The sequence below is a fragment of the Zootoca vivipara genome, chromosome 3 (genome assembly GCF_965207765.1).
Source record: "Zootoca vivipara chromosome 3, rZooViv2.hap1.1, whole genome shotgun sequence".
Classification (NCBI taxonomy): domain Eukaryota; kingdom Metazoa; phylum Chordata; class Lepidosauria; order Squamata; family Lacertidae; genus Zootoca; species Zootoca vivipara.
Window position 1 is genome coordinate 78,155,954 of NC_142586.1, and position 20,852 is coordinate 78,176,805.

The 20,852-nt window shown below is 38.1% G+C and overlaps 1 protein-coding gene across 5 annotated transcripts in view; it reads left to right on the plus strand.

Moving 5' to 3' along the window:
- The window catches only part of SPAST (spastin), a 33,769-nt gene extending 13,711 nt beyond the window's left edge, over positions 1–20,058 (plus strand). For all 5 annotated transcript variants that reach the window (XM_035108310.3, XM_035108312.3, XM_035108311.3 and 2 more), the window contains 13 exons: positions 4,317–4,504; positions 6,207–6,340; positions 6,668–6,761; positions 8,949–9,023; positions 10,425–10,496; positions 11,021–11,096; positions 11,611–11,702; positions 12,111–12,190; positions 13,114–13,156; positions 13,847–13,926; positions 14,328–14,398; positions 15,416–15,456; positions 16,045–20,058. In XM_035108310.3, coding sequence (XP_034964201.2) covers positions 4,317–4,504; positions 6,207–6,340; positions 6,668–6,761; positions 8,949–9,023; positions 10,425–10,496; positions 11,021–11,096; positions 11,611–11,702; positions 12,111–12,190; positions 13,114–13,156; positions 13,847–13,926; positions 14,328–14,398; positions 15,416–15,456; positions 16,045–16,167 — 1,169 coding nt within the window. In that variant the 3' untranslated portion in view covers positions 16,168–20,058. The remainder of the gene's footprint in view (positions 1–4,316; positions 4,505–6,206; positions 6,341–6,667; positions 6,762–8,948; positions 9,024–10,424; positions 10,497–11,020; positions 11,097–11,610; positions 11,703–12,110; positions 12,191–13,113; positions 13,157–13,846; positions 13,927–14,327; positions 14,399–15,415; positions 15,457–16,044) is intronic.
- Positions 20,059–20,852: the final 794 nt, after the last annotated feature.

Sequence of the window (20,852 nt, forward strand, 5' to 3'; positions counted from 1 at the left end):
AGTTCTACCCTCCAGAGCAGGCATCCCCAAACTTGGCCCTCCAGCTGTTTTGGGACTACAATTCCCATCATCCCTACCACTGGTCCTGTTAGCTAGGGATGATGGGAGTTGTAGTCCCAAAACAGCTGGAGGGCCAAGTTTGGGGATGCCTGCTCCAAAGCATGAGAAAACAAGCATGCTCCCTCCTCCATGTGAGAGCCCTTAAGATTTTTTGAATATGGCTATCATATCTCCTCTCAGTCTCCTCTTTTCCAAGCTAAATATAGCCAGCTCCTTCAAGCACTCCTCATAAGGCTTAGTTTCCAGACTCTTGATCATCTTGGTTGTCCTCCTCTGCACACGTTCCAGCTTGTCAACATCCTTCTTAAGTTGTGGTGCCCAGAATTGGACACAGTATTCCAGTTGCGGTCTGACTAAGGCATTGCCAGATATCAGATGAATTTTAATTATTTTTTGAAGGAACAATATAGTTTTGTTCCATTTAATGCAAGTTGTTTTGATAAATAATTTGAATCTGTGCTGATGATTGAGAGTCAGTAATATCTTCTTAACTGCACCATAAAGCTGTTAAAGCTTAGAATAAAATTGCTCCTCCAACTATATTTGGGAGGTACTCTCAAGTAAGGATTACTTCTAAGAAGCTTTGCTCCCTTCACATAACCCAATCTGGTCTCTGGTTTACCAGTGAGTTATAGACAATGAGGTGAAGCAGGAAAAATCTAGAACATGTGGTGTTAATCTCAAGTCTGAATCCAGTCAAAAACAGGTAGTGACTTATCAAGTTGTCTTCGTGGCGGTGATGGTGATGAAGAGTTCTCTGCCATTTTTACATCCTTGGTACTGTCCAGTAGAACTATTCTGAGTGATTCAGGGCCTACCTCAGGTTGTCCCACAGAGTGACGCCATAGATCCTTGGAAACATGCTGTGATATTGCTATGTGCTTCCAGGACAAAGTTCTGTCCTGAGTTGGTATCCAACTAGTTTTGCAGTTTGGTCTTCTTCTGCTTAGAGTACCTTCTTGTCTAGTTTTGTGGTATGAGGATGTAGATACGGGGGTTGGAGAGGTGCTGCCTACTGCAAGCCTGCTTAACTGGTTCCCTTCTTGGCTTATTGCATCTAGCCTATACCTATTTGCTAGAAGGAGTGATTCCAGCTGCTTTGAAAGTAACAGTTATGAGGTTGCTTCTGAAGAAACTCTCCTTGCACCACAAGAGCAGTAATAACTGTTAGTCAGTCCCAACTCTCCTCCTTGGGCAGAATGCTTGAAGGTTGGTTGCCAACTAATTCCAGTTACTTTTGAATGAAACTCTCAGCAGTATTGGTACAATCAGCCTCCTTTTGGAAAGACTCCCTGATTTGAGAGTAGAGATCACAGTAGTAAAGTAGTCCCACTCCTAGCTGAAGGGCCACTTCCAGAAGGTGGCACTAGCAGGTACAGTGGTACCTCTACTTACGAATTTAATGCGTTCCGAACACACATTTGTAAGTCGAAAAATTTTGTAATTCGAATCCCGTAGGAATGCATTGGGAGAAAAAATTCGTAAGTAGAAGCAACCCTATCTAAAAATTCGTAAGTAGAAAAAATCCTATCTAAACCGCGTCCAAGATGGCGGACGGAGCTCCATTCGTAAGTAGAAACATTCGTAAGTAGAGTTATTCGTAAGTAGAGATACCACTGTACTACTGTTGGATCCCATAGGATATATGTTCGTTATGCGGTCCTACAAGGTTCTTTTTTCTCCCCTCTTCTGTTTCACATTTACTTGAAGCTGCTGGGTGAGGTCATCCAAGGTTTGGTAGTGTGGTGTTTCCTGTGTACACTCTTGTCTCTCCTTGACAGTGGATTTAGTCAAGGTAGTGGAAGTGCTAAGTTATCCATTGGAATCATGAATAGACCAAATGATTGCCAACAAACTGAAGCTCAAGCTTGTCAGGATTTATTTACTGTTAAAAGGTGTTTTGTCTAGGGAACCAGTAGTCAATCAGTTCTGAATAGGGGTGTACTCCACTCTGCAGATTTATTTATTTTGGTGGGAAATACTCATGGTTCTAGCTTTAATACTATTCTTAGCAACCCTGAAATCAGTGGATGTAACAATGTTTTTAATTATAACTGGTTTTAGACTATTTTAACCGTTTTAGAATGTTTTTGAATTGTGGGTGTGTTTGCAGCCTTAGGCTTCTGCAGTAGGTAGGACAGGATATATTTTCATTTAACAATAGATACAATAACCTGTCCACAGTTATCAGTGCTCTGGCGGCTTCCAGAATAGACAACTGCAATGCTTTGCATTTGGGACTGCCTTCTGAAGTTCAAGTTACAGGTTAGGTAGCCGTGTTGGTCTGCCGTAGTCAAAACAAAATAAAAAAATTCCTTCCAGTAGCATGCACACTTCTTCAGATACTTCTTCAGATATTCTGAAGTTCAGTTAGGTTACTAGCTGGGATCAGGAGCATAATGCTAATACCTAAAGAACTCCATTGGCTTCTGATCTGTTTCTAAGCACAGTACAAAGCCCTGCATAGGTTGTGACCTGGTTACAATAGGTATTGTCTCCTTCCTTATCCATCTACCTGGGTATGTATCTGGGTATTAATATAAATGTTTGAGGCCCTCCTTTGGATACTCTTGCCAGATAAATTGAAAATTCTCTCCTCAGATATTCGCACTTGGTGCCTATTTTGCTAGGACTATAATGCACAAGGCAAAGATTTATTGGTTTTCCAGACTTCTAAAATTATTTTTAACTTTTGACTTCTTAATGTTTGCTGCTGTTACTACTTCATTGTTCATTGTTTTATTTGTTGTCCTTAATGTTTTGTGAAGTGCCCTATGAATTTCAAACTGAAGTATGGCACAAAGTTTTAAAATAAGTGGAGAGTGAGTCTGGCATTCTAAGATTTACAATATGTTTTTACTTCTTTGCTTTCAACTTTGACACTGTACTCTGAAGTGACAAAAATGTGATTTGGTAAAGATAAAGCATGCTGGATCACATTGGTCAGGCCACATAAAATAATTATGTTAGCTAAAGTGTAGTGGCTTAGGCAGAATTATTTTTAAACTGAATTTCAGGATTATTTTCAGTTAAACATGCAGCTGTGTAACACAATTCAGATAATATGCCAATCAATGTAAGAGATGAACTATAATCTTCATTCAGAATTTAGCTGTTGGGTTGGTTACCTGTGCTATTGTTGGCATTGTGTTTCCCAGAAATGAATCACTGGATGTATATTGGACTTGGCTGACATAAGCCATGTCCAGCTAGAATTTTGGCTGCCTCTTCCTATTCTAAAAACACCATTCAGATGCTGCAGAGTTGATACTTTGCTTCATACAGGTACAGTGGTACCTCGGGTTACAAACGCTTCAGGTTACAAACTCCGCTAACCCAGAAATAGCACCTCAGGTTAAGAACTTTGCTTCAGGATGAGAACAGAAATCATGCGGCGCAGCAGCAGCAGCAGGAGGCCCCATTACCTAAAGTGGTGCTTCAGGTTAAGAACGGACCTCCGAAACGAAATAAGTTCTTAACCCGAGGTACCACTGTATAATGTAGTGATTAAGAGACTCGGTCCCTAGTTCAGATATTGTCTCTGCTATGAATTCATGAGGTGGGTCAGTCTTGCCATCCTCCGTTGACAATATGTGGATAATAATACTACCGGTAACTTACCTTACATTTTTCTATTTCTTATTAAGGACTGTAACATTGGTTTAGAGTTTTGAATATTCTAAGTGTTATGTAGATGCCTAGCAATTATGATTATGCTAGTGGTAATTACAGTTCATGTGTACCAAGTGAATGAATGTATTTGTAGGATTCTAAAGACCAGAAAACTTATTTGCTGTAGTATTAAATGTGGTGGTTGACAACTGCATATCCAGTAATGTTTAAACAACTAATTGTTAAATAGAATTTGACTAATCTGAGTTACAGGTAGGTAGCCGTGTTGGTCTGACATAGTCAAAACAAAATAAAATAAAATCCTTCCAGTAGCACCTTAGAGACCAACTAAGTTTAGTTGGTCTCTTAGGTGCTACTGGAAGGATTTTTTTTGACTAATCTGAGTTTATGGTGGTCCAGGAGTGGTATTAATGTAGACTTACTGGAATTTTCTACCAAGAAAAAGCTGTTTTTACATCACTAGTAACAAAACATATATTAATATGACTCCTCCACTTTAGAAAATGCTATAAAGCAGTACATTTGATCAAGACATCATTCATTATTTTTAAACAGAGGATTGTGTGCAACTAGTTGTTTTGAGTATACCCTATATTGACATATCTGTGTCTTTCTTTTTGTAGAAAGTGGAGCTGTTCCAAAAAAGAAGGACCCATTGACTCAAACGAGTAACTCACTCCCTCGTTCAAAATCTGTGGCAAAAACTGGATCTGTGGGGCTTTCAGGGCACCAAAGGACACCTAGTTATAGTGGAATATCCAATTTTTCTGTACCTAGACAAGGAACTGTTCCTGCAGCTTCAACTCAGAAGGTAAGGCAATAGGCTCCATGTGCTGCTTGCTTGTCAGTTTGTCTTTATAACAGAAACGTTACCATTCAAAATTGAGGAAATACATGGCAACAGAGAGCTTTATTTCAAAGCTTAGAGTCTTGAGAGCCAGTGTGGTGTAGTGGTTAAGAGCAGTAGACTAGTAATCTGGTGAACAGGGTTCACGTGTCTGCTCCTCCACATGAAGCTGCTGGGTGACCTTGGGCTAGTCACACTTCTTTGAAGTCTCTCAGCCCCACTCACCTCACAGAGTGTTTGTTGTGGGGGAGGAAGGGAAAGGAGAATGTTAGCCGCTTTGAGACTCCTTCAGGTAGTGATAAAGCAGGATATCAAATACAAACTCCTCCTCCTCCTCCTCCTCCTCCTCCTCCTCCTCCTCCTCCTCCTCCTCCTCCTCCTCCTCTTCTTCTACATTGCAAAAAGAGTTTCTAAAGAAAAGTGCTACTTTTATTGTCCTAGCTCTTTTTTTGATTGAGACCATGTGTTAGAAGTTGGCAGCCAGTAGTGCTATGCCTGCTTGAAATCAGTTAACAAAATGGCTCCAAGGGTATATAGGTGTGCAGTGGCTTCATTTGTGATTCACCTGCTTCCCAATAGGAAACTAGAACAGGGGTCCATACAGTTGTTGACTGTCCTTGATCATCTTTCTGAAAAGATGGTTGGGTTTTCCTCAGTCTAAAGCAGGCACCCCCAACCTGTTGCCCTCCAGATATTTTGGCCTACAACTCCCATGATCCCTAGCTAACAGGACCAGTGGTCAAGGATGATGGGAATTGTAGTCCAAAACATCTGGAGGGCCAAAGGTTGGGGGTGCCTGGTCTAAAGTGTGTCAGAAACCTCCAGAATTTGTTTCATCAGAGGATGCTACATGATAGTACAATGCTGTGTCACTATCAAACCACTCCCTCGCCACCATTACTCTTTTAAAGACTACTTGTTGGTAGTCTATGTTCATTTCCCCCCATGTACTTAAGGAGAATGCCAAAATTAACTGTCAATATAGAATACCCTAGTAAGAATTTTCAAGAGTCCAAGACCTCCAAATAATGTTGCATGAATTAAAACATACTTGTTGATTGGTCTGATTAACCAGGAAACAGAGCTTGGGAATGTGGTGGATAATCTATCCAAAAATCAACAGAATGTGTGGCAGTGATGATAAATGCAAATTTCTTACAAGGGTTGATTAGGAAAGGGACTGAAACTAACTCAGCCGGTATCATTCTGCTTTCATACAAATCTATGCTGCAGATGCATTTGGAATATGTACAGTCCTGATTACTCCATCTCAAAGGATTTCAGAATGAAAAAGCCACCTGAATGATAAAGGGATAGGCACATCTCTACAAAGGGATGCTAAAGTGTGTGAAGCTCTTCAGTTTTTTGTTTTTTTAAAAAACAACAAACAGGAGGAAGAAACATGATAGAGGTTTCTACATTTTTTGCATGGAGTAAAGGAAATTGATTCCTTTATTTGTGGAAATCAGTATTAAAATATATGGTGATTGCCACTGACTTGAGATGACTCCAAAAGGGGATTAAACAAATTCATGATGCGTAGCTCTGTCAGCCATAATAGCAGTGGAACCTCCAGATTCAAAGTCAATATTCCAAGGAACTGGAGGCTATCCTTGTGTTTTTCCCCCAAACATATTGAAATATATGAAAAAAATTGTTTCTTCAGGCTACTCCGAAAAATAATAGAGCCAACAAGCCTTCTACTCCTACAACTGCTGTACGAAAAAAGAAAGACATGAAGGTTTTTAGAAATGTGGACAGTAATCTTGCTAATCTTATTCTCAATGAAATAGCAGACAGGTAAGCAACGTCAGTGGTTGTCTTTAATAAAGACAGGGTTATTTTTTTAGATTAGCATGCAAGAAAAGTGGGTTTCTTTTCCTAATAGGGCAATTAAGATAAAACATATTAATTTTTCTGTATGAGTTGATAGCAGAATTTAGTTTTGGGGGTCTAAATAAAACATGCAGATGTGGTTATAGGAAATGAAACATTGAATATAAATGTGGGTAATTTCATAAATTTAATGGATTTATTAAATGGCTGTAATGGTGTAAAACTAGCCAGCTGTACTCCAGAGCAATGAAATGTCTATTGTTGCACTAATTGGTATTCTGTATCTGTTAGTGGGCCATCTGTCAAATTTGATGATATTGCTGGGCAAGAGCTGGCTAAGCAGGCACTGCAAGAAATTGTTATTCTTCCTTCACTTAGACCTGAGGTAAGCAATATGTTTTCTATCAGTTTTTATTTTGCACCTTAGAGCCTTCTGTTCTGCGTATAAAAGATGTATTCTATTTATGTTAATGCTGCTCATTTACAATTTGGTATTAATTCACATAATGTACCAAGAAAAGGATCAAGACTGTTTCCAGAGAAACCTTGCTGTATTTGCATCTCTTCCTTAAAAGTAGTAATAAAGATCATGCTTCTTCATTGTAACCCAGTAGGGTTGTTAATAATTAAGACTATTCTTGTCCATAGTATCTATTTAAAATATTTATAAACCGACTTTCTTAGATCTAATATGTGTTCTATATATATCATTGCAATATGTATACTAAGTAGTAAAGGTAAAGGTAAGGGGACCCCTGACCATTAGGTCCAGTCGTGACTGACTCTGGGGTTGCGGTGCTCATCTCGTGTTATTGACCGAGGGAGCCGGCGTACAGCTTCCAGGTCATGTGGCCAGCATGACAAAGCCGGTTCTGGCAAACCAGAGCACCACATGGAAACGCCATTTACCTTCCCGCTGTAGCGGTACCTATTTATCTACTTGCACTTTTGACGTGCTTTCGAACTGCTAGGTTGGCAGGAGCTGGGACCGAGCAACGGGAGCTCACCCCGTCACAGGGATTCGGCAAGCCCTAGGCTCTGTGGTTTAACCCACAGCGCCACCCGCGTCCCTATACTAAGTAGTAGCTAATCACAAACCACACACTAAAGCCGAAATGCATTCCCATCCACCAAAATTTCTAAAAGCTCTTCTATGAATTTTGGTGCTAAGTATACACTAAATAAAGGGGCAAAAATGACAGCCAAAGTATACAAATATCACAGGAAGGAGAGAGAGGGCATTAGGTTGCAAAGATCTGCTGATTACACACAACTTCAAATTCTGATAAACATGGTTTGAAACACTATAAAGTTAAATATATACTGTTATGCTGACACAATGCAAGTTCAAATTATTATTTGGCCAACATGTTAATAAATATCCTTTTATGATTAGGTATGTAATGTAAATGTAAATACAGCCACTGGATACAACCTACAGTGTGTGTCAGCAGAAGGAAGCTCGCAAACCATTATTTCTTTTCCCCTCCTCCCTCCTGCAGCACCCTGTCACCCTCTCCCGGAGCTAGTGGGGAGGCGACTTGTTAATAGTATGGGCTGTGTCATACAGGTAGTAATGGGTGGGGGAAATCACCCTTAATTGTGTAGAGGAATCTTGCATCAGTGGAGCTCTTCAACTCAACCCATTATAGCTTTGCACGAAACAGCCAACAAAGCTGTGAAGAGAGCTAACCTGGCCCTGGAAAAAATGGCCAATGATTATGGGCCATTGGAAAATATTCCTTTCCTGGGCAAGGTACTGGAGAAGAGAGTAAAGGCTAGCCAACTCTAGATACTCATGGATGAAACTGGCTTTGTTGACCCATTTCAATTAGGCCATAGGCCTTATTTTGGGACAGAAGCTGAAATGAATTGATTTATTATGGTCACAGACCAGAAATACATTGCACAGAAGCTGTGCATCCCTGTGGGATGACCTTTCTAAGGGGCGGGAGGTGCAATGTTGATTTGCTTGGGTCTTTCTGACATTTGATGCCATTATCCATAGTATCTTCTGCGTAGGGTGTCTGAGTTGCTTATTGGAGGAACTACTTGGTAGTGGAACTTGGTATCTCCCTCTTTCTGCTGAGTAACTGGCTGATAATACAACAAAGCACACACTGCTCTGACAGTAGACGAGGAAGAGCAGAATGCTGGAACTGATGGCTTGAAAATAGGTGGACCTGCATAGAGGAGTATTTTTAAAAACTTGTCCAACTCTGGGCTACATACAGATCACTTCTGTTGTGTTACAGCTAGATGATCCAAAGCTATTCAAGCTACAACCCTGTCCTTCTTTCCTTTCCTTTTTTCTTCTTTGATATGGCCTGCCCTGGCCTTCCCCCTCCCTTCTTGTTCTCTTTCCCTATGCTTACCCTACTGTTGATATTAAGGTGGAAAGACTGGGTTGAGATAGCAGGTCTTCCAGTAGTCTGGATCACCTGTCTTTTTGATAGTTACATCTTTTAAAGAAACACCAGTGTTAAATGTATGTGTAGATGCTGCCAGTTTCCATATAACCTCAGGCTTGTTTACAGTCAGAAAACTGTGTGTAACTCCGCTATTCTTTCAGCTGTTTACAGGGCTTAGGGCTCCTGCACGTGGATTGTTGTTGTTTGGCCCACCAGGAAATGGAAAGACGATGTTGGTGAGAAATCTGTTTTGTACTCTAGCATGTTGTTCTGCTCAGGTTTTTGAGAACTTTCCACATTTGCTTTCTGTTTTTATGAAAGAAAGGTGTTGAATAATCTCTTTGAAATAGGAGAATATTTTAATGTTGGGCTGTTTGCACTCTGCTTGGAAGAATACCGAGAATTTTTACAGTATCTTATGAGGAAAGTACAGATAACTTGCAACTTATCTTTTAAGAACTGAGAGTTTACATTGAGGAGGAAAACATTTGATGCACTTGGCCAACAAGACCAGCAAGAGCCCGTGGTGGCATAGGTTATGTTTAACATCAGTAGTGCCATGGGATTGTGATACCTAATTGGTCTGAAAGGGCAATTCTGTGTGCTATTATGGGTGGATATGAAAACAGTTCTGCTGTACAGTTCTGCTGTATAACGTACACTGAGGTTCTAGAGGTCCATATGCAAAGGCAAAATAGCATTAAATCAGAACAATCCAAGGAACAACCTCTGCCATCCAGGATTTCCCTGCAGCCTACTAGAGGCTTTGTGCAACATCCCCAGAACCCTGTAAGCAAGGTGCAAAGCTTGAAAAGCTCTTTCTGCAAAGGAAAAGCCTTTGGGTGGCCCTGCAAAACCTTACAAGGGCTTCCAGAGCCCAGTAAGTGAGAGTCTCCCACCCTCTTTCTATTCATATATGCATAATAAACTGCCTAAAGCATCTTACACTTATTTTACTTAGGCTATCACAGCTTTGAGGGGGTGGGTGGGTAAATTAACTTAAGCTTGGAGAGATGGCCGTAGATGGTTTTTAAGTGAATTTGGTGCTTGGTATTAACATGCAAATACTCTCTTAAGAGTAGGAATGAGCTGTATACCTTTATGGAAAAAACAATGATTTTCTTGGTTTACTTTCAGTAAATTGGCATTTCTTTTTTTCCCTTGTATAAGAAGGGGGGAAAGCTTGTATAAGATGCTGCATTGTGGTGCTTTAGTGTAGCACATTTGGTACATCAGGATTTGTAAAACTGTTTTCAGTTTATTTCCTAATACTTTATGAATAATAAAAAAGAAGTGCTTCATAAACTCATGTTATCTCAAATCCAATAGAGGAAGTTGGTTCATATTCCAGTTTTAATAGTTTATATTTGAATCTCACTGTACGGTGGCTGACAGCCTCAGATTAGCTGCATACAGTTTTTATGAATAAATTTGAAGAGATAAAGCATTTGAAAATTCAGCTGACTACCTTGGCAGACATGTCACACTTTTAGGGAATGACATGCTATATATTGCTAAATCAATGATAGACTATTTGGATTTTCCATAACTGTACTGTACTATTTCTTACATATTTAGTAAGAATACTGTAAACCTTTTATGCGGTAGCCCTCACTTGGCATTTTCTCTTATTCAAGGCCAAAGCAGTGGCTGCAGAATCAAATTCAACTTTCTTTAACATAAGTGCTGCAAGTCTAACATCAAAATATGTAAGTAGCAGTTGTATATTCTAATTGTACACCTTAGAAAAATACCTGGGGTTCTTGATAATGTGGATTTGGCTAAAAAAAAAATTGTAACTGGCCCCGGGCTTTTTAGGAGCATTTGGCAATGAAAAGTTGCTATAAACACATATTTCTAAAGAAATGTGATAAGGCAATCACTTAAATTTCACTGCAACTTGTTAAACCCTATGACAAAGTTATTGGCTTGGATCCTAACTAAGTTCACAGAAAGAAAGTTTCTCACCTGCATTCCCCCTGCAGCTATGTGCACACCCAGAAATCCACTTTGTAAGGTTTTCCTTCCATGAACTTCCTTAAATTGATTGTGTTGGTATCCAAACCATTGAGTTTAGGTTTTTATTCAAGAAGGCAGATAACATATATTGCAAGTACCAGCACAGAGTTGGTGTCAAAATTTGGTCTTGGTCTTGTTTTATATAAATGAAAAGGATATGAATGAACCATATTAACAAACTTTTTCTGAAGTAGATGCCTTATCTTCTTTTTAGGTTGGTGAAGGAGAGAAACTAGTGCGTGCTCTTTTTGCAGTAGCCAGAGAACTCCAACCTTCTATAATTTTTATAGGTAAAAGTTTAGCATTTGTGAATTTAAAAAAGTAAAGCACCTTCAAACTTTAACTCCGGGATCCCCAACCTTCGGACCTCCAGATGTTTTGGACTACAATTCCCATCATCCCTGACCACTAATCCTGTTATCTAGGGATCAGGGGAGTTGTAGGCCAAAACATCTGGAGGGCCGCAGGTTGGGGATGTCTGCTTTAACTTGTAAAAGAACCTGATGTTGTGATCAGGTGAAGCTGCATCATAAGCTATTGTCCATTTTATTGGATTTGTTTTATAATTTAAATAAGTAGGAAGTTTACAGAACTAATATATTAGAAGCTGCTCTGCGAATATATATTAAAAAGTCTGGTATTGATGTACTGAAGACAAAAAAGACTTATGCCTGCTCATTCTCAAATATGTTATTAACTTCATGGCTCTCAATAATAGATTTTGAATAAAATAAGTTATTTTACTTACTTCAGTTATATTTTCATTATAGGAAATGTTATAATGTTGCTACTTTCATTTTTTAGATGAAGTGGATAGTCTCTTATGCGAAAGAAGAGAAGGTGAACATGATGCTAGTAGACGTTTAAAAACGGAATTTTTAATAGAGTTTGATGGTGTAAGTATTATGTTTGGTATGAAGCTACATCAATGCATACTGATTTGTTGTGTTTAAACTGTGGATTATCCCTTTTATTAGTTCTATTTGGATCCTGAAGAGCAAATAGAGAAGGGACAAGGGATATTTTATTGGGAAAAAGGAACTGTTTTCTTTTCCTGTTTTGCTGAGCTCTAAGTATTGTCCAAAGTGGTGGCTGGTGAACTGGCGCAATATGAAGTCATGAAAACCAGTGAAGTTGTTTGCGTTTTTATAATATGGAACACTAAGCAAAGTCATTGCTTAGCAAAAATTAAGAGTATACCAATCTATAACATTAAGCTTTTTCAGGTAACTACTGTATTTTGTGGTAGTATTAAGTCTCAATTTCTAAATATTTAAGCTTTGCTTTTTTGGAAAAAAAAATAGGTACAGTCTTCAGGAGAAGACCGAATACTTGTAATGGGAGCAACTAACAGGCCACAAGAGCTTGATGATGCTGTTCTCAGGTACTTTACGCCATGTGTTATTAACAGCTGTACATAGTGAGGGTTGGCATTAAATTTAGTAGGTATTCTTGATCATTTACTTGGTATGTGTTGGGTTCCAGTATTTCAAAGAATAATTTAGGGTGTGTTTGTGCACAGAATTATTGGAATCTGCACTGTAGATGTGGTATCACACAGGGGAATTATTGAAAATATTCATAACTGCTTGGAATGTTTTTAATAGGAATAAAACTGAACCTTATAATTTTCCTTTGAAAATGTATGAGACATAGGGTTGAATCTAAAGGTGCCTTTCCAATTACAGAAAGTCCTTTGGCTTCTGCTAATGGAATGGGAGGAATACTGTTTTTCAGGGTGACTTAACACATCAAATGGCACAGCTGAGATAATGAGGGATAGAAGCGTGATGGGGATGAAGCTAGCTCTTTAGCGGAGGATATAGGCTGCTGTAGGTGGTACAAATTTACTGTTAGAAAACATTGAAACAATTTGAGCTAAATAATAATAAGGCCTGGGAGATCTTCAGGTCAGTCTTGACTGCCATCTGTATGGGTGTTATGTATTGGATTTGCTAAAACAACAATGTACAAAAGAAATGGTTTCTAAAATAAAGGACCCCCCCCCTACCAGCTACCTCATTTAGTAGACAGTTGCATTTTTCAGGCATCAGATGCTATTGAACACCTTTGTAATGCCATATGACATATTTTAGCCAAAAATATATCTACATAAAGAGTGCATTTATTGAAATTATTCATGTGTAGTTTTAAGCTATTTTTAGTATCCTCTTATTACAGGAATTCTTCTTTCATACCGTCAGAGTGTGATGTTTGCGCTTTAAATTTGGCATGATACAGAAAATTGGCTTTTTACATACCGTGCTTCCCTAATTATAGTTTCTGTATCAATATTTGTGTTTTCAGGCGATTCATCAAACGAGTGTATGTATCTTTACCAAATGAAGAGGTACGTAGCTTGTGATTGCATTTTTACAAAAGACTGCCTTCCTGCTTGTTTTTGGTGCAAATTTGTGAAAGATTGAAATCTTTCGTATAATTGCTATAAACATGATTTTTCAGTGAGCATGGTTTATAAAAGAGTTTGCAGCATAGAATACATCCTTCCAGCTCACAATCTGCTTGTCTTTTCACATTTTTGAAAATCTAAGCTTTCAGTAAAAAAAGGATTTCAAGTCATATGGAGCAAAAATCTTAATCAGATGTTGTCAGCATATGTTCAAACTTTGAGAAAGGTCTGTGGTTAGTTGTTACTGCCCAAGCTGAACAATTCCTCTTTCATTTTTAGTTCCTTTTCTCCTGCAAACCTCTTAGTAGCTAGCGCTTCCTTCTTTCTCTACTATTATCCCATTTTCTGCCTAAATCTGGAAGAGAACCTTACAATCTGGATTGGTTTATATGGGAGGAGGTAATCTTCAGGTAACCTAGACTCAAGATACAGAGAGCTTTTACTGAGGCAATACCAACATTTTGACTGGGCCTAGAAATGAGCTAGCAGCCAGTGCAGAAAAGCATAGGTGTAATATAATCATATTGGCCAGTTTATATCTTTGGCAGGCCTCTTGTTTTATGTATTTTTATAACATTAATTTACACAAGATTTCTTGTTTGTATAAATAGTGAATATTGTGCCTTACAGACACGACTGCTTTTACTAAAAAATCTTTTGAGCAAGCAAGGAAATCCATTAACCCAAAAAGAGTTGGCACAGCTAGCTAGGTGAGTAACGTTTTGATCGTTGTTCATTACAGCTGGTGTATGTGTAGTAGGATTTGAAACTGTTGCATATCAGCAGGGATTCTAAAAATAATTCTCTTGAGTATGTCATGCAGATATCTTCCTTCCTTAGTTTCTTATGTAAATATCAATATTTGATGCATCCATCAAACATAACACCACTGACAGTTTGATACTAAAGCTAAAATTTCATTACAGAAACATTAAATATTCAATATAATGCTAATTTTAAATTAACATTTTATTTAGGTTTTTTAAAAAATAAAAAACAGTCTGCTTTTGCTACAAGCTAGTGACTTAAAATATTGTAAACTTGCTGAGTTTCTTTAATGCAGTTATCCACAGGAAAAAACTAAAATTGTGTTCACTTTCTCTTTACAAAGAATGACAGAGGGATACTCAGGGAGTGACTTAACAGCATTAGCAAAAGATGCAGCACTGGGTCCTATACGAGGTAAGCTTGGTTATCTGTTAATGAAAAAAATGAGATCATGAACCTTTTTCTGTTTTGTGTTGTGCTAGATAAAGCCCTGATTTCAAAGATTTTTTAAAATACAGCTGGATAGTATTAGACAAGGATTTTTATTGTGCCATTCACTATGAAGAGATTACATGATACAGGACACCGTTTACCTTCCCGCCGCAGCAGTAAACCATTGAGCCTCTTGGGCTTGCTGATCAGAAGCTTGGCAGTTCGAATCCATGTGACACATGAGCTCCCGTTGCTCTGTCGCAGCTTCTGCCAACCTAGCATTTCGAAAGCATGCCAGTGCAAGTAGATAAATAGGTACCACTGTGGTGGGAAGGTAAACGGTGTTTCCGTGTGCTCTGGTTTTCGTCATAGTGTTCCATTGCGCCAGAAGCAGTTTAGTCATGCTGGTTGCATGACGTGGAAAACTGTCTGTGGACAAATGCTGGCTCCATTGGCTGAAGCGAGATGAGAGCCGCAACCCCATAGTCGCCTTTGACTCGACTTAACTGTCCAGGGGTCTTTTACCTTTACACCTATTTATCTACTTGCACTGGTATGCTTTCGAACTGCTAGGTTGGCAGAAGCTGGGACAGAGCAACGGGACCTTTATAAAAGTATAAATGCTCTGTTGTATATACATTCTAGAAACTAACAATTTATTCCAAAGCATCTGATGCATCTCTCAACAAAACTAAGCCTAGTATCCAGTTTTAAAATGCTAAAAAATCATGAATGGAACAAAGCTTTAAAATACTAATTTCTCTTTTTAAAAATACTCTCCTAGAAATAATAATTTTACAATATAACCTTAGAAATTTTTCAGATCGGGACTGAAAAAATAATGGAACCAGGTGATTGCTGTTGATGCCTTATATCTCATATGACTATTAGTGTGTTTCACTTTCCAGTACTAAGATAGGGATGTTTCAGATATTGGGACTTCTGGTGGGAGATACTTTTTTTCAAAACACATTTGATAGTTATTTCTTTAATTTACAGAACTAAAACCAGAGCAAGTGAAGAACATGTCTGCCAGTGAGGTATGCTATTTTAAGATTTGCTTTGCCAAACCAACTACTGTAGCTGTTTTTGCTTGTTGTTGTTTTTACAATTTCTTTGAAATAGAATCACACACTCGTTTTCAGATCTTTCTGCCTTATCTTTTCACAAGGATTTTGTGGTTTTTGTTATTGCTGCATTGGTTGTGTAAATGTGGTGTTCACTTTAGGTTTGGAGATATTCCTAAGAGAAAAGCAAAGCACAAACACCGCAGCCCCAAGAATTCAAGTCCCAAAATGTATTTCTGTACTGTTTGAAACACAGCCAAGACTATAAGGCTGAAAGTTAAAAGCGTTCATGCTAAGCAAATACTTTTTATGTGAGAGGAAATAATTCACAGCCTTTTATTTTGACTGGACTTCTGATCTCATGTATTAACACCACCTGGAATTAAGGCAGGATTTATTTTGTTCTGGCTGTTGCTGATACTTTCCCCCATGATCCTGACTTTTGTAAGTTTAATAGCTAAATGAGCATATTTTATATTCTGATTCAGTTCAGTCCAAAATGCAACTTAGAAAACAAGCATCACCAAGGTGGTTAATGTAAAAAACCTTCTTTGCTTCTAGATGAGAAATATCAAATTATCAGACTTCACTGAGTCCTTGAAGAAAATAAAACGCAGTCTCAGCCCACAGACCCTGGAAGCTTATATTCGCTGGAACAAGGACTTTGGAGACACAACAGTTTAATATGCATCTTTGTCAAAGGAAGGGAAGAATGTTGCCAACAAGGGACGGTTGATGCAAACTGCTGCTGGAATGTGACCAGAGTTTACAAGACTTTATAGAACTCTAAATATCTGCACTAAAACAGGGAACTGACTTAAGGAAAAAATGAATAGAAATAGGTTGATCAACATCTCATAAATCTTAACATCTGGATTTACAGAACCCAGGGCACTGTAAGATAGAGCACAGTAATATGACACAGGGGAAGACCTCTAGCAATTGAACAATGGTAGGAAATGTAATTTGTATATTTTGTTGATGAAGTATTCCAGTAGGATTCTCAGTTGGGAAACCCCTTTTAAAATTTGCTCATGACATTTGCTTTTGCTTTGTTGTACACTACTAATTGTAAGAGTATGAGTCATACTCTCTCTTTTTTTTTACCTATGTATCAATTATGTGCCAAATAAAAACACTTCATATGCATCAGGAAGGACAGCATTGTGAATACTGGGACACAAAGAAACTGGTCTGCCACTCTTCATTCTCTTGGAGTTCTACAGTCACAAAACAGCTTAGAAAGCTTTCTTTCACAGAACAGCACTGACCAGTTCAACCAAATGAAACTCTGAATGGATTAAAGTTACCAGTCTTATAGCATTCACTTCCTGCAGCGTCTCTCTAATGTATTTATATAAACTTTCTATGGTTGGATACTTGTTTCTATACTGTTGTTTCTCAGACCAAGAGTAAGGATAAAAGGATAAATTTCATTTTTACAGTGACTGAAATCCAAAGAAGGTGGTTCTTGGGTAATTTTATAATAATCCAGGTAATTGTGGTCTTGGTTACTTCTTTAATTGCATTAGACTTTCATATCCTTCATGTGCTTGGTTTGTAGAGGCACAGCTGACTTTAAAAAGGAACTTAACTGTAGGAAGAAAATTTCCATCTTTGTTACATTGATAGAAGTTGTCAAGAGGATGGAAAATTAGAAGAAACAAAAGAAATTCTGTTGAGAATAAATGTATGCTTATCTTCTCAGTGTTTAAAATTATGCTTTCTAGTTCTAGGGAAGATTTAATTTGACCATAATGATTTGAAATGGGACTGTCAAAATTCTTTTGAGAAAATATAACTCTTTGCCATTGAAGTAAAAATCAAAACCGTTTGATCTTCAACTTGAGGAACTTTGAGCACTTCTACAGAGCCTTCTTTATCTATTGCAAGCTATCAGCGTTGATAGCATTCCAAAAGTGCAATGCCATGCTAGTTGCGCACATGAAAATCTACATAGTTCTAAGACCTATAGGGGTTGCTAAAAACAAACAAAATTTGTTAAAGCACTGCAACTGGATATTTCACTATAATGGCTGTTATCTATAATGGTCGGTATCTTCATTAGTGTCCGAAGCTTCAGAGTAAACTAATTGTGAACAGCTTCTGGAAGCTGAAAAAAAACTTGATATTTCCTCACACTTCGATGCCTTCAATGTCCTTCTAGTTTGTTTGTAATCTTTAAGTTTCTTTGCACTGAAAGTTCAATGTAGGTGGCATTACTTTCTGTTTGGGCTAAAATTTGTCATACGTATTTAGCTAGGGACCATTAAGTATCATCTCTTGATACATAACTAATCACAGATCTCCTTTCCTTTCTTGGTCTATGAAATAAAGTCAAGGCCACTTCCCTATATCGTCTGAAGGTAGAAATATTGTGCAGTGCCCCTCATTGCATGAATGGTAAAGTAGGCCTTATGGTAGTACAAGTTGACTGCCTACATGGACAGAAACGTCGTTATTTTTAGATACCATGAGCTATTTATTAGACTATGGATAAATTTATGTGTGACATACACCATGTTTTTATTGTGAGGAAACACTGGTGTGATTATGACATGATTGTGTGTAAAGTGGTTCCAGTTGTATTCTATCTTACGTACGGTAAGCTAATATAATAGTTTTAACTTTTTTGAAAGATCTTACTTGTATGAGTTGGATGACCCTGTCATGAATTCCCAATGTTTTCCTAGAGCATTGAGCTTTTATATTTTGATTCACCTTCCTAATTGAATATTGTGGTTAGGAAACCTGAATAAGATAAACAAGTAGAAAAGCTTTGTTAAAAGCTCAAAATAGTTCATGTCTTGAAAATGTATGTGGTGATCCTAGTCGCTGATTAGTTATAACTTAAGGCTGAAATCCTTTGCTTTAAGCTTACGAACTACATGAGACTAAGAACCCCTAACTGAGTTCAGGCTTACATCCTGTCTGGCTAATTCTAGAGCAAGCAATTTTATGTAGGCAGGAATGAAGGACTCGTTGCTGCTTGAAAAATTGCCCTCTAAAAGCAATATTCAGGAAATGTGTTGAAGAATTTTCCTGCTGTTTGAACCTAGCAATACTTAGCTCTAGATGCATTAAATTCTGAATGAGAACCGCTAAGTCAATTGGATGGGAAGACTTCAGCAACAGCTACTCACTTGAACAAAATACAACTCTGTGTATCCTCGTGCTCCTTATGGCCTTTTGTGCTCTGTAATAGTTTTTACCATTCTATGTATTTCCATTTGTTCCACAGGAATTACAAAGGTTTTAGTTTGGTATTCTTGTGTGTTTTTTCCATTTGTGGGAATGGCAAGACTTTCACTCTTGTACTCAAGTTTGGTGTTGTTGTTTTTTATTTAAAGATTATCCAGAGTTCAGTTAAACAAATTAACTCTTAACATACCAAATTCAAAACGGGGCTGGGGAACACAACTGTGTGGTGCAACTTGTGGTTACCTAATGGTGTAGCTCTTACCCTCCTAATTTTGTACTATCTTAAGACAAATGTGGACATGACTAATGCAGTTTCATTCACCCCATAGGGTGATAGCCAATGTTAACCAATACTTAGAGGAGATCTATTAAAATAAATGAACTGAATTAAAGTCCACTGAGTTTAATGGGTCTACTCTATCACTCATATTTCAGTAATATGATTTGGTCCTTTGCTTGTTGTCAGGTGTCTTAAGTAGTTGCTAAATTCATATATATTCTAGCATAGACCTTAAGCCATTAGAGAAAACCTGGTGATAACTCTTGTGTTGAGTCCAAGATAATGACTAGATTTGTCTATTGGTACATATTGCAATATTGTATGTGACCATTTGAAGTATCATTTGTTATAGTACTGGAGCCCTAGGCAGGTGAAAGGAAACTACAAGAAAGTATTAGGCTTTCCATCTAACAGATGCATTATGCTAGTCATAGCAAAGAACAACATTTGTATGTGTATATTTAGATTACATTGACTTGTTCCCTGAAAATGCTATTAGGCAGCTGCCACCTTTTCTGTCATTGAGGGCTTTTCTAAAGTAGCATCCTTTAAGAAGGATCTTGAGATATAAATAGCTGTTTTGAATTTAAAACCAAAAGTGCTGTCAAAACCAGCAGCACTGTTCATACTGAGCAGTTTCGAAGCTGTGGAAAGACTATGTTATGTTTCCTCAATGAGAATTCTCAGATGGCTTCTCCCCACCCCAACTTCATTTTTCTGAATGTTGGACATAGATTTTCAGTATTAAGATATGAAACCTTAATGGGAAATTGTGTAAAAGCATGAAAAATGTTCACATTGGATTATTGAGAAGTTTGATTTTCCTTGATAACATGTTGCAATTTGTCTTCATGTACAGTTTTAGTACTTTCCTAGGTCCAAATTCATGCCTTTCAGATCTGTTGCCTATGCTGTTAATATTTCTCATGTGAAAGATGATCATGGAAAGTTTTTGAAGATTATTTCCATTTGGTTTCTCTGAAACAGTACTAAAATTAATGTAAGTTCTAATGAAAAAAAATGTGTAAAACAACATTTTTAATTTTTATTACCTCAATTTGTTAAGATTCTAAATAAAAAAGTTAAAACAATAAGTTGGGTGATTACTTTAATATTACAAATGCTGAAAGCAAGCCTCTGTCACATGCAACATGTAGATAAATTTAAACTAATACCTTTGTTTACCAGATGTGAAATGTAATACTCCTCTAAATATTTTCATCTGAGTATTTTATCAACCTACCAGAATCTCTTGGGCAAGGGATGGGAAACATCCAGCCTATTAGGCTAATCAGCATCTTCCTCAGCCCATGTATCCCAACCAGGATGGGGATGAGAATTGCACCCTTTCTGTGGTGGAGTGGAGAGGGCCTAATTTTCATCTGCATCATGGTCTGCGGGATCAGGGTGGGGAGGTTTAAAACTCCCTGCCCTAACACTAGGAAGAACTCCCAGTGTCTGGATGGTAAAGAAAACTTGAACCTTCCCTGTTGTTGTTTAGTCGTGTAGTCGTGTCCGACTCTTCGTGACCCCATGGACCATAGCACGCCAGGCACTCCTGTCTTCCACTGCCTCCCGCAGTTTGGTCAAACTCGTGTTTGTAGCTTCAAGAACACTGTCCAGTCATCTCGTCCTCTGTCGCCCCCTTCTCCTAGTGCCCTCCATCTTTCCCAACATCAGGGTCTTTTCCAAGGATTCTTCTCATGAGGTGGCCAAAGTATTGTAGCCTCAGCTTCAGGATCTGTCCTTCCAGTGAGCACTCGGGGCTGATTTCCTTAAGAATGGATAGGTTTGGTCTTCTTGCAGTCCATGGGACTCTCAAGAGTCTCCTCCAGCACCAAAACTCAAAAGCATCAATTCTTCCGCAATCAGCCTTATTAATGGTCCA